The 13,119-nt window shown below is 42.6% G+C and overlaps 1 protein-coding gene across 1 annotated transcript in view; it reads right to left on the minus strand.

The window, feature by feature from the left end:
* Positions 1–6,980: 6,980 nt before the first annotated feature.
* Positions 6,981–13,119, minus strand: part of TENT5C (terminal nucleotidyltransferase 5C) — a 7,190-nt gene continuing 1,051 nt past the window's right edge. Inside the window, exon 2 of the mRNA XM_057384412.1 lies at positions 6,981–10,585. Within this exon, the coding sequence (XP_057240395.1) occupies positions 9,383–10,558 (1,176 nt within the window). The 5' untranslated portion in view covers positions 10,559–10,585 and the 3' untranslated portion in view covers positions 6,981–9,382. The remainder of the gene's footprint in view (positions 10,586–13,119) is intronic.

Raw genomic sequence — 13,119 nt, forward strand, 5'->3', positions numbered from 1 at the left:
TTTTCCATGAGGTCTGGGATCTGCACCTTTTGGCAGTAGTGCACATAAACTCTCTGATGATGATCTGGGGTTATAATACTGCAAACGATCCCTGAGGTGATCTAGAGACTCTTTCACTACTCATCTATTCTTTATTAGCAGTAAGTAATACCAGTAATCAGGGAGTAAGCAGCTTCAAAAAAAAAAAAGCTGCTGTTCTGTAATTAAAAGTCATAACTTCACAAGCAGTTTTACCACAAGACCCTTTATTCAAACATCACCTCGCTAGTAAGTGAACCTTTATTTATGAAAGAAATTTCATCTTTTTTAACTAAATGCTCTCACCTGGTACTTCAATTAAAACAAAAATTTAAGTCCTGATCAACTGAAACTCGTAACTGTAGTTTCAATTATACCCATACAGGAATTTTTGTTTCTATCCAATCAACAAAAATCTGGCTAAGAATTCTGAAGGCCACAGTTCACTYTTGTGAGGAGTAATACACCATAAGGGAAGAACACACTGACCACAGTTTATATTGCAATTGAATATTGCAAGGAGTAAATATTGTAAATATTTATTGTAATATTTTTTGTAAATATTGAATATTGTAAAACACCCAAAACATGGGCATAACACAGCCCCACTGCAAATTCTGCTGGCATTGGAAGTCAGACCTGCTTGTAAGAAGATGGAACCTCTCTGTCAGTTCCCTGGTTCATCTGTGTGATTTTTATTTTTTAAACCTGCATCCTTCTATTTGATTTATGAAATGTTTTAGTATCATCCCACCTCTCTTTCCCTTCCCACCCCATCAACAGGCAGGACTTCCAAAATATCCACTCCTGGCCCAGTCAGCAAATCCCTCTGTTACCAAAATGTGCTTTTTCCTCTCTTTGGGGCTCATGTTTTGGTCGGGGAAATTCTATTAAACAAGAATCCTCCTTCTACCAGAGGAGTGCTGCAAGGAAGGAGGCTAACCACCAATTTGAAACATGCAAATATTACTGGAATATTACTCCACATTCAAATTTTTCCTCTGCTCCAAAACAGACGCTGGAGGTTTTTTTTTTTTTTCCTGCAGGCAGCATTTCTCTGGAGTAACTCCATGAATTTGCTGCCTGAGGCTGAGCCCCATCTGCACATGTTGCTCCCACTGATCAAACAGGRCTGGGAAAACACAGTCCAGTACAGCTGTAACCAGGATTCTGTGTCACTCAGGTCTGTTAGAAAATCCCTCACAGCCATGGCCACACTCCCACTGGTGTCACAGGGAATTTGGACAGTGGGATATATGGCAAGCTTTCATCCCCAAAATAACTTATTTTGTCCCAGCCAAAAGAAAAGCTGCCCAGGAGGAKAAAGTGGAAGGGAACTCATAGGGTTCTAGAGATTTACATCAGTCCAGAAAATTAGTCAGGGCCATGCAATATTTGGCAGCAAGACAGGCAGATGATCATGATGAGTGACAAATTTGATGGCAAGAACACAAGCATGGAGCTTTTCACTTTGGTTGGGCCAAAGACCCCTTGGACTACTCATCTATTCCTTATTAACAGTAAGTAAAATCAGTAATTAGATAGTGATCCTAATTAGAGAACCAGGGATAACTGTAACTGCAGAGTTTTAGAGGTTGGAGCGCAGAGGAAAGGACTGAGGAGTTGCTGTACACACTGACAGAATATCAGCTTTCATTGCTGTCTCTACTCTGTATTTGCAGAACAAATAAAAACTCCCAAAATAACCTGTGTCCAGTACCTTTGTGCTGACATTGGTTTGAACCACCTGCAGGTTTCARAGTGCCCACAATCACGTCATGTACCCTTCAGTATGCAAGAACAATGCAAAACTGTGAGCACAACGCAGCACTGGAGTTAGCAGGGTAGTAAACAATGAGGATGATGAATTACTCAGTCCATCCACTTTGTGACTATTTGCCCATAGAATTCAGACAAAATGTTTTTCTAGTAACACCAAGTGCAAAAATAGCACATCTGGAAATCAGGAGCACAGATGTTGATAGCAGATGGGAGAGGCTGCCTCAGAAAGCAGCAGATGGAATTTGAAATCACCATGGATAAATGACTGGGCACAAGCACTCAGCATGCCATAATGCCATGGTGAAAATATTTCTGGACACAAATATCAAGAGGTTGAGAAGCAATCTTAGCACCATTTTTTTTTTGTGCTATGTAGAGCATTGGGCTAACAATGGGTGCCGGGTCATGAGAAACAGGAACCGTAAAGTTCCAGAACAAAATGATTCCAGCTTCTGAATCCAACATATACAACATAAATCCTCAAGTGCCCATTTTCTGCAGTTCATCCAAGAACTGAAGAGATTAGTGGATAGCAGGAGACCATCTGGGACTTCTCAGCCTTGTCAATAAGGAGGCAGCAACCCCCAGGCTGAAGTTCAAAGCCCAACGTGAAAATGCAATTGAAATTCTCAGTAATGACCACAATCAAATATTAGAACAGGTTCTCCCAGTACATGATGAATTGCCACTATCTTTAGGGCAAGYTTAGGGCACTAACTTTCAGGAAGGAACACTCAGATACAGCTTTCAGAGTCAGTTTTTCAGATAAGCAGTAGAGAGGGGGTGGAGAAGGGAATTGTGGCAGGTGGACAGAAAATTCTGGAGCAAGAAGGGCACCCACAAAGGGACTGKTTTTGGTGCAATTTGCATTCCACGTATTTGACACACTCAGAAAGCTTACCTTGCTGCTTGGGGACAGTGACTAATTAGAATTCTCACAATGCAACCATTCTCTCGTGAGGGTGGACAATTTTCCCTTTGTCTGAGGTGYAATCAAGCCTTGGGAGTGTCCTGGAGAGCGCAGGAGTTTCTGCAGAGGTTTCTCAGAGACAAAAGGTTATTGACACAGACTAGACCAGCCAGTCTTCTCTCAAAGTTTGAACTATTCCATTTTCCAAGCAGTGGGGTGGCACAGATTGTCCCCTGATTTACTCACCAGTAACAAAAACTCAATAGAGCATTCTGCAGTGCAGCCCAGAAAACTTGTTCCTAATGGTTTATTAAACCATTTAGCCCAGAGTCAATGGCACAACACTCCTGATGTATAGATTTCCCTAAAGTACACACCAAATTAGCYTCCAGCAGCTGCTTTGCACACACTTTTTGTCAAGACTCACTTTTTCCAGCATCATGACTCAACTCTTTCCTAGGAGGAAAATCACTAAGGTTTGGCAGTCTTGCCTACAGAATATGGAACTTGTTGAAATGAAGAATAGATCACAGTACTGCTATTGCAGCAAAACATGACTGCTGTTTGGGTCTTAGATCCAAATTCAAGTGGTATATGCTGGAAAATAAAAATATTCTTTTATTGCTGAAAATAGCAACTTTGGGTATTCAGTGTATTGATGARCTAAATATACTAATATGAAATAATCAAAATTCAAAAGAAGCAGAAATGCCCAGAATTTTTTTCTCTCTCACAGGACAAACTGCTCTCTRTAATGGCACTTTGAATACTCTGATTTCAAAAATATTAAATACTCCATCATGGAAGGAAGAAGAAAATAAGAACACTTGACAGCATAAAGGCAATAATATAGAATACCATGTGTCTAATGCCTCACAGTCCAGGACTCATCTTGCACAGCACAAAGTAGAGTTCTAGCAGTTACAACAGAACAAGATACTTATTTTCACTAACAGTACAACTGCAATAGARCAAAAACATCTTTCTTTAGCTCCTCTGAATTTCTACCACTATATAAGCTCCATATGGAATTTAGCCAGTACTCTGGAACCACTTGCCTAAGCACTGCTATTTTTTAATTTCAGTATCTGACCCTGCAAAACTGAGCTTGGTCTTCTAGAAACAGAAGGGTGATACCCAAAATAATTAYGAAGCTTTCATGGTATGACAAATARGAGTCAAGGTAAGAGTGACAAGCAGATGGTTTACTTTGCCCAGCTCCATTATCAGTACTCTATTTAAGTTAACAGGGAAGCAATTAGATCTGGAAAAGGGACTACACAAGGTTCATGATTAGCTTCCATGGGATCACAGCACCTCTAAATTCCACAGAAGTTTCCACTGCAGGTGTTACAAGGTCCTGGAAACTGGAATTCCTCCAACTGAGGCTAGAGCTTGTCTGAGCTCTAGAGGGGATTAGAAGCAAGCACACTTTTTAAGAGCATGTATCCTTTATTCTAGAGCAGGAGCAGCAAGCAGACTGCTATCCAGCCCTAGCTTTCACTCAGCTTTGAGCTGCTCAATTCCCACTGACCACWGGTTAATAGTAGCATCAGCTCTCAGGATGTGAAGGGCTTTCAACCTATGAATAACCTGAAGAACAAAGGCTGACTTTATTTCTTGGCCCCTTGGCTCCTGAGTTGAAGTTGGCAGTAGCAAATAAAGTGGAGTGTGTCACAGAACAGACTGGCAGGCTCTAGCTCAGACCAGACCCTACCTAACAGGCCTAAGGTTTGTGTCTCACCACATCTTAAAGTCAAGTGGAGACYAGAGGATGGTCAGAAAGTTTCTAAAGAATCATTTTTTTCCTGTCTCTATAATGTAAGTGAAAAACACCTAAAGCAAGCATTACTGCCTACCCCACAYTATTACTTGTGCACCTGCACACACATTGGTCAACAAGCTCTACAGATAYTTTGTCAGCATTATTTAGAAGCAAAAAATTCCTTGAGGCAAGGGTTGTTTAGCATAAGTTTATTTGCACAAGAATGTAAGCATCATTAAGGTCCAAACCCCAATTTCCAAAAATGACAAGTGAACACCACAGTGCAGAACAGGAGACAAAGTGACTGTGACTTYCATTTGGGCTCATCACAAATCCAAATATTTCCAGTACCTTGTTTTGCCAGCTTAAAGGGGATAAGGGGGGGAGGGGAGAAAAAAAAAAATCACTTCTTTCAAAGAGATGACTGATTTCCTAAGAGCTGCTTTCTTTTAATAGTGAAAAATCATGAGATAAACATAGGAAAAAAGGCCTTTTAAATTTCAATGGAAAGTGCAATTTTATTCAGAGAGACAAGCCCAATCCAGATACATCAGTGAGAAAAAGCAGAGTGCTCCAGCCATTCCCCACAAAGTTTCTACTACAGATCAACATCCCACTCTAAACCTAGCTTCACTGAAATTAAAGAACATTCATGAAAKACACTTAATTGTATTCAAGAAACAATTGAGAAAGACTTAGACGTGAAGGCTAGAAGTTTCATTATTCATTTGGCTCTCCCAATGCCCAAATTAGACCAAGTTGCCAGTGGCTGTGGTCAACTTACTGCTTATTCCTGTGCCCAACAATTACAGAATCCTGGCCAAGCTGAGTGAAAGGAATAGGAAACAAATACCCCAGTACACTGACAGCTTAGAATTAAGGCAATTTGTCCAGGTTCTCTTCCAAGAGGCCTTTTCCCTGCTACTCATATAGCAACAAGCAGAGATCACTATTGACATCAGTGGTTATTCTAGCAACCGGGAACCCACAAAGTTAGGCACGTACCAAATGCTCAACCCCAGGACTCAAGTCCAAAATATGTATCTTCAAGTTTCAGTAAAAAGCTTTAGGTATTTGGGCTAGATTTAAATACTGCCTACTGCTTTGTAGAGGAGATGATTAATGGGAAAGCATGAGGATCTTTTGAAAAATGGCTACTCAGAAGCAAGCAGTAGTCTTTGACCTCCAGCTTAGTGACTGGCTGACTGAGCTGAGGACAAACACAGCAATGATTAAATCCTGAACAGAGGAAGCACAAACTATGCTTTAGCTTACAACTTGTCACAGTGACCGTGGTGATCCACAGGGATTTTACCAAAGTGACTAAAACCCAGTTTTCTACCAGGTCTCCTTGGTAGCATCTCTATYAAATAAGTCTAGGATGTCTACCTCACAGTGAGGAAGTCACAGCAATAAACTGCAAGTAAGGGAGAGCTTGGCAATAATGTTGTCAACAGGTACTTAACCTCAGACTGGCTTTGTCCAGCAGTGTTTATAAGCTACACATGGAAAACAAATATTTTATACCACAGCCTAGTTAGTAGAAGCTTGATCCTGAGGAATGATGTACTGAGTGTTACTGCAGCTTTGTTTTAATGACAGTGCCCAGGGGGAATGTATCAGGTAAAAGTCTGAAATAAGCAGTGTCTCTCTCTAACCTCCACATGACACACAAGGGGGCAACAGAGGTTAGAACAGGATTGCAGAGGCATTGCTAGTGCTGGGGGGTGACTGAATCAAGCAGGCATCCTAGACTTGGCCTAGGCTCATCACTCTCACCTAGTGTTCAAWTTACCCCTTGCTATAGGGATCACCATAAACCTGAACTCAGGCCAGTTAACACACAGCAAATTAAGCCAGTGCCACTTGCACCATCAACCCAGAACAGAAAGGGGTAGACTGCTTGTAACACAGTGATGAAAAGCTACCAAGTACACCAGCTTTACCTGCCAAGCCAGGATTATTTTGAAGGCAATGGGACCCGGAGTGCCCCAGCAATCCTTGGTACTCCAGGGCCAATGAAGCAGACAGCATGCAGCTTCAGGATACAATTTAACCATGTGAGAGTTTAGTGTCTAAAAGCCAGGCTACAAAGCACCAGTACTGCCCRTGTGCCACAGCATCTCAGGGAACACAGAGTCCTGCAAAGTTCAAAACCGAGGCACTCTGCTGTTCATTCAGTGTGGAGCTTCCTCAGAGGCCTCAGCATCAAGTTACTCTAACAAAAGCACAAYACTTATGGCAGGAAGCTTAACTTCTCCATAGCTCTATCTCACCAGGAATCCATTTCAGCTTTTTTTTTTTACTTCTCTAGAATTTCCTTTTCCAGGAGATGCACCTGGCCTGATGTTCAGCAGCCAAGGCATTAAAGACCAGCAAAACAAGTCTGTGTTTCCAGCGTGTGAGGACTCCTCCCAAGTATCTCAGCACTTCTTCCACGTGAGCCAATGCACAAGAACAGCTCCTAAAGATCAGCCATAACATCACAAAAACCAGAGACTCTAGGCAATGGTTTACTTCTGCAATGGCTGTAACATAGGCTGGCTTCAAAAACCATCTGTGCAAGAGATTACAGCAATAACAAACTCTTAAGTCCTCTTTCTAGTGATACTCAATACTAGGCCAAGTATTGCTTTGCATGCAGGAGTTATTCTTGCCTGGGATTGCATTCCAGCAGTRAGCTTGCACTAAGTTTAACACACATGACAACGCTGGCATCATGCTGGTTTTTAAAAAGTCAAAGTCTTTGATGACAGATGTCTTGTCTGTAAACCACACCAAACCCAAGCCACAGTTAATGRAAAGCTCTGGGTTTGAGTTCAAGTTTAGCTACATTGGCTGACTAATCAGGAAGCCTTCAATGAAAAAATCCCACAATGTGTAATTTCCACCAAATTATTTGTCTTTTTGCTACCGAAGTTGCTATCAAAACTGTTCAGGAAATTAAGCTAAAGCATGCTTGGCTACATACAGTCCACTTTGTATCCCTCCCTGCCTTCCTAAGCTAAACAAAGAAGTCTGACAAGAGAAGTAGCTTCAMTGCTGAGACAGTCTTTATGAAGTAGTTACAAAAAGTGGAAAGAATTGCTTTTGGTCTTATGAGGAATAGGCAATTTTTACWATCATTAAAGTGCTGCACTGCTGCTGTTTTCCACCTTGAACACTGATGTTCCACCTGCTTTCTGCTTTACCTTCTAAGCTTTAACAATTTCTTGGATCAGGCATTTTGGTCTCACAATCTTGCAGAAACAGTAATAAATAATAATAGAAGGAATAAAAAAAGATTCAACGAACAAGGATTCTCAAACGCTGCACCAGCACATAATAAATAGCTCTAAGATTTGCCTTTCTARTCTACATCTCTGGTTAAGCAAAGGAAACTCAAGATCACTTGCTATRTGTATTTTACTATTGCAATTCAGTGACAATGATCCAGTTAATATACCAGTTTCTAATACCACTATAGAAATGAGGATTTTTTTAACCTTCCTTATAAAGCCCAGGAGTCTCAAAGCAGCATGTTCAGCACATACCCTTCAGGAAAATTAGCCMCTCACATCCAAGAGAGAGCACACTCTTCCAGAGGCTATTCTGAACACAGGCCCAGACTTTCAACACATAGAGCTTTTGTGGAGAGCTTGTAGGGATTGTAGACCTCTTCAAGTGAGGGTCAAGAACAGTAAAAAGGAAGAATTTTACTCTAACCACTCAAAATGCCATYTCATACAGTGACCAGGTGATAGTGATAACCCAGTAAGCTCAACCCTTCAGTGATGACAGAAAGACAAACCTTCAGGACCTGCCTGAAGCTGYACAATAAGAAATTCATTTTAGGAGGCATTTTCAGAATTCATACTGTGGTAGGAGTGCACATATAATCTTGCAATTTAAAGTGCCTTGGGGTTTTTGCTTAGAGGTTGTTTTTTTTGGTTTGTTGTGGACCTGTGAGGAAGGAAATTGGGACAAACCCCAATGTAAGAGCTGTGCTACTTTCCAGCTGTGCCAAAAWTGTTTTGAAAGATTGTTATGGACTGCCACAAAGATACAGTCAGAAAGGCTTTACCTTAATGCTGGACTCAGGAATATTTTTCCAAGTTAAGTATTCAAACTGTGGCTCCAATTCTATTTAAAGCTTCAATTCCTCATTTCAAAGACATTTCATATTACCAAGTTTTAGATTTTGTTTTGGTGTGTGTTTAGAGATGCCATCTTCCAAGTTTTTGCACTCAAGAAAAATTTAACCAGCTTATGCTTTATGGATAGATTTACTAATCTGCCTTAAACTTCCTAGAAAYTAATCTGGAATTTGAGGCAGAATCACACATCCACAGGCACTACAGGAAACAATGTGTATGTCCTCTACAAGACAGACAGTATCCATACTGTTAGCAGCTCTACACAGCCACACAGTAAAAGCAACCCAAGCATAACATGAGCTCACTCTTAGCACAAGTAGTTCAATAGAAATTTGGCCAGAACTTGGACTGAGGAAGAGTAAGGAGGTTAGGGAACAGAAAGCAGAGCTCTCCTGCTACTCCAGAAGCAGCTTCTGCTTAAGGCATTTTACAGTCTATTAACCAACAGTTTACTGAATACTCCATTTAGATCACACGTTAACAGCCACTTCCAGAACTAGTACAAAGTTTCTTAACTTCTCCTCTAAACATTTCGCTGCTGGTTCTCTTCTCCCAACGAAGAGGTAATAAGGCTTTTTGGCATTTGTAGAGATACACTGAAAGGTTCATAGCAGGTCACCTGGCTGCATAATCCCACTGCACACCAGGAAATCAGTCTGATACAGTCATGTTTCCATTAGAGGACATCCAACTGACAGTTATTACTATTATATATACCCTCAGCATCTTGGCTTTCAGTAGCCTCCACTCAGGAACACTCGAGGGAAGCCATCAATTGCAAGGCAACCAAGTGGGGTAGGACTGGCTGTACAGCACAGGGGCACTTGCAAGGTAGTAGTTGCTGAAGTTTGCATCACTGACATAAGGTGCTGGCTGGTAGTAACAGGTCACATTAGTGGCATTGGGGATGACATTCTGTTCTGCCAGCACCTTGAGTGCTAGCAGAGAAATCAAATTGAGGGTCTGCCTTCGCTCGTGTCCCATGAGGCAGACGGTACTTTCGTTCACCACCCTGCGCAGAATCATGAGGTAGTCGTACTTGCTCCTCTCTTCTTTGGAGAAGTGGTTCTGGAGGTAGGTCTCTAGCTTGCGCTGCTGATCCAGGATGTCTGGGAAGTCTATGAAGAATCGGGAGCACATGTAGCGCTCCAACGTTTTGATCTCATCCTTATCCATTGGCTTGAARTCTCGGACTAAGAGGTTACTGTACTTCAGAAGCCCACCACCTCGGATCTCTTCAGGATTTTTGGTAGCTATCAGCTTGTTCTGGAGGTGATCAAAAGCTGCCTCAAAGTCTCCATACATGCTCTCCCCAATCACAGTTGGATGGAAGTGCTCCGACATGGGGGTTTCAGAGTAGTCATAGTAAAAGAGCAGGGAATCCAGTATGATTTGGAATGAGTCCACACTGAACTCAAATTGTCGTCGTATGCGCTCTACAAACTTAAGCTCCACRTTTTTGCCGTGCTTGTTGGAAAGCGATATCAAGCTCCAGCGGTCAGTCTCCGTGTACACCTTGACCAGCTTTTGGATGTAGGCTTCCTTCAGTGTCACAGGACTGATTTTCAGCTTGCTTACTCCTTCCGGCAAGAAATTCAAGAGCGATCGCAAGACCACATCTCGAACTAACTGAAACTCCGCCTCACTTGGAAGAGAAACTTGAAAAATGAGATCCAGATCTTTGCATCCCAAGCCATTATCCTTGACCAGGACGTGGCCAGCTGCAGARCCGTTCAGACGGACGTCGTGTACCACAATTCCTGCTTCGCTCAGCCGGCTCCGAACTGTCTGAACAATGTCCTTCAGAGTTATCTTCAGTGTTGGGAARTTCCCTCGCCCGTGGATCGGAACCACCTCTGTAAGGACCTCATGCAAACGGCTGACCTGCTCCCAGTTCAGGACACTGCAGGACATGGAGTCTGCTCTGCTACTTCCTTTGTCTGCCATCCTAGGGCTTTTTTTTCTCCAAAGAAACTGTACAGAGGTAGAATGTAAACAGAAAAAGACAAGTCAGGCTTCCTGTTTGTGCTTCCTACATCTATTCCAAGGCTCTCTTTTTCTATTTGCACACAGACACAAACTAGAAAAAATAATTCCACATATTAATGTTTATCAGCAATCCTTTCACCTGAAATGAGACACAACCTCTCTATTGGTACAGGCAAAAAAAAAAGATTTAGTTGCCATAGCTCTTTTATTTTTGTGAGACAGAGCTACTTCAGGAAAGCAGTTTGTGTTAAATGGAAACTACCAAAGATAACACATAAGCTTTACCTAAGTTTAAAGTCATCAGCAGCACCAGGTGAAGTGAGATGAGTTGCAAAGAACTTCTAAAAGTTAAACTTTGAAGTTGTTTCATGACGCATAAAAACTTAAATTGCAGTCTCCAACTAACACAACAGTAGAAAATGCTCAGGTGTTAGTTTCAGAATTTAGACATACAGTCCACTGATAACTCTTAAATTATGCCAGAGATACAAGATTTCCTCCTTTTCATGGAAGTCTTTCCTTTCTAGACCATCCAGCATCCATCTCTCACAGGACAAAGGCCAAGTACATCTTGCTCCTGCAAAAAGCTGCAACACTTCAGCATCCTGGASAGAATTCCAGCTGCAAAGTCAGGTAACAACATTCAACAGGTACTCCAGTCTGTAAGCAACTCTTCACCCTTCTTCACAGACACTGCCTAACCAAGCTACCTTTCTGGAAATAATCATACYTGCCCCAAGTTATGCTCAYTTGTGAAGGGCAAACAAGCTTGCARGAGCTGGGATAAATTCAGATGATGTGTATCAAGTTCATGGTACTCATTTAACACTGAGAATCTCACTAACCAGACTTGGTCACATCCTTGTCTGAACATKTTAAGCACAAGAGAATGATGTGATTAGCTGTGACAAGACTCCTTAAGTCCCTTGTTTTTCATAGCACGTAGATACTTACAGGTGTTCTACAGCCCCGCAGCTCCAACTGGTATTAATACCCTTTTCTTTTTTTTTTTTTTTTTTAAGTGTTCCAGGTTTCTGTGTAGCCAGGTGCTTCCTGACAGCTACAGACTAATGGAGGCCTCACCTTCTTCTGCCCCAAGTTCTCCTGAAGACTGCAGCTGCCAAGGTCAGACTAGTCAAACTTAAGCAAATTAACTCTTGACTAGCAAGAATGAAAAACTGAACCCTATGGTTTCCTAACAAGCAACAACACAGTGCATGGAACATTTTTAAAGCAAATTTCAAAGAAGAGCTATCATCATCTCAGGCTTCCCCTTTTGCAGCTTTTCTTTTTTGAGCAACTCATTTAACCTGCCAGCTCCTCGGAAGAGAGTCAAATCCTAGATTAAGTACACAGTGAGGTCAAAACGCTCCTGGGGAAGGAGCTTCTGTCCTTCAGCATGAGCTGCTGCATTACAAACTGTGCTGCCATGGATCACATCAGCACCRGCAGGCACCAAACAAACCTGTGATTTGCAAGATGATTAATCTAGGATAAATCAAGAGGTTCTTCAAGCTCAATCCTTAATGCTCCAACACAGCATAAACACAAAAGCATCAAGCCTGCCAGCACTTGCTGTCAGACCATTCAAGCACACTGAAGTACATTTCCTTTGTAAACTTATCCATTAAATCCTTCAGGTCACTAAAGAACACAAGTCTTCCCATGACTTCTAACTCAAGCTGCAAGYGCTCTCTGTTTCCTCTCCTCCTTCCCATTTGTAGCCCCCTCCACAGCCAGGATAACACACACAGCTCACTCACCCAGTGACTAGAAAGGACTTGGAGCAGTGCTTCCAACCCCACCACACACACTTGGTTCTGCTTGGTGACCCTCACCTAGGAGAATAATGCACACTGCTGCCCTTGGAGGGAAGAAGACGAAGTATTTCATTTCCAGTTCAGCRGAGAGTTTAATTCTCAGGCCGTCAACTGCCAAAGCCTCCCACCCCCAAATCATTTGCATTTGCCTGCTCGGCAAGGTTTCTGTTAGTGACAACAGGTTCCTAGCGACTCCGGTGTATTTGGGATGCTAACAGCTCACATGCCTCTTGTTTCACTGTCAACCATTCCATCCACAAGATCTGACACCTGAAGATGCTCACACCTGGGGAAGAAAACCACTACCAAGGCAGGAAACACTAACTATAATACCGAGCGTAAAGAGTATTCGACACAACATCCAAATCAGAGGCAAAAAGAGCAAGAGCTACACACCCTCACCTTGGTCACGACGAGGTGCGTTACCCTGCTACAGCAACTTTCCCCTATAAGACACATCATTTGACTCAACACCCAAAAAACTCCGTGCGCCTGTCCCCGAAGGGTCCCCTCAGCGGCTCTGGGGGTGATCCCTCAGCGGGGAAACCGCCTTGAGCAGCCAAAGCCATAGAAATAGCGCTGCCGAGCGCCTGCTCCCCGGAGAGCCCGCCCGGAGAGAGGAGAGGGGAGCCCCGCAAGAGAGAGGAGAGGAGGAGGGGAGCCCCGCAAGAGAGAGAGGAGAAGAGGGGAGCCCCGCAA

Source organism: Malurus melanocephalus, unplaced genomic scaffold, assembly GCF_030028575.1.
Source record: "Malurus melanocephalus ecotype Western Australia unplaced genomic scaffold, MMel_1.1 scaffold_707, whole genome shotgun sequence".
In the NCBI taxonomy this organism is placed as follows: Eukaryota; Metazoa; Chordata; class Aves; order Passeriformes; family Maluridae; genus Malurus; species Malurus melanocephalus.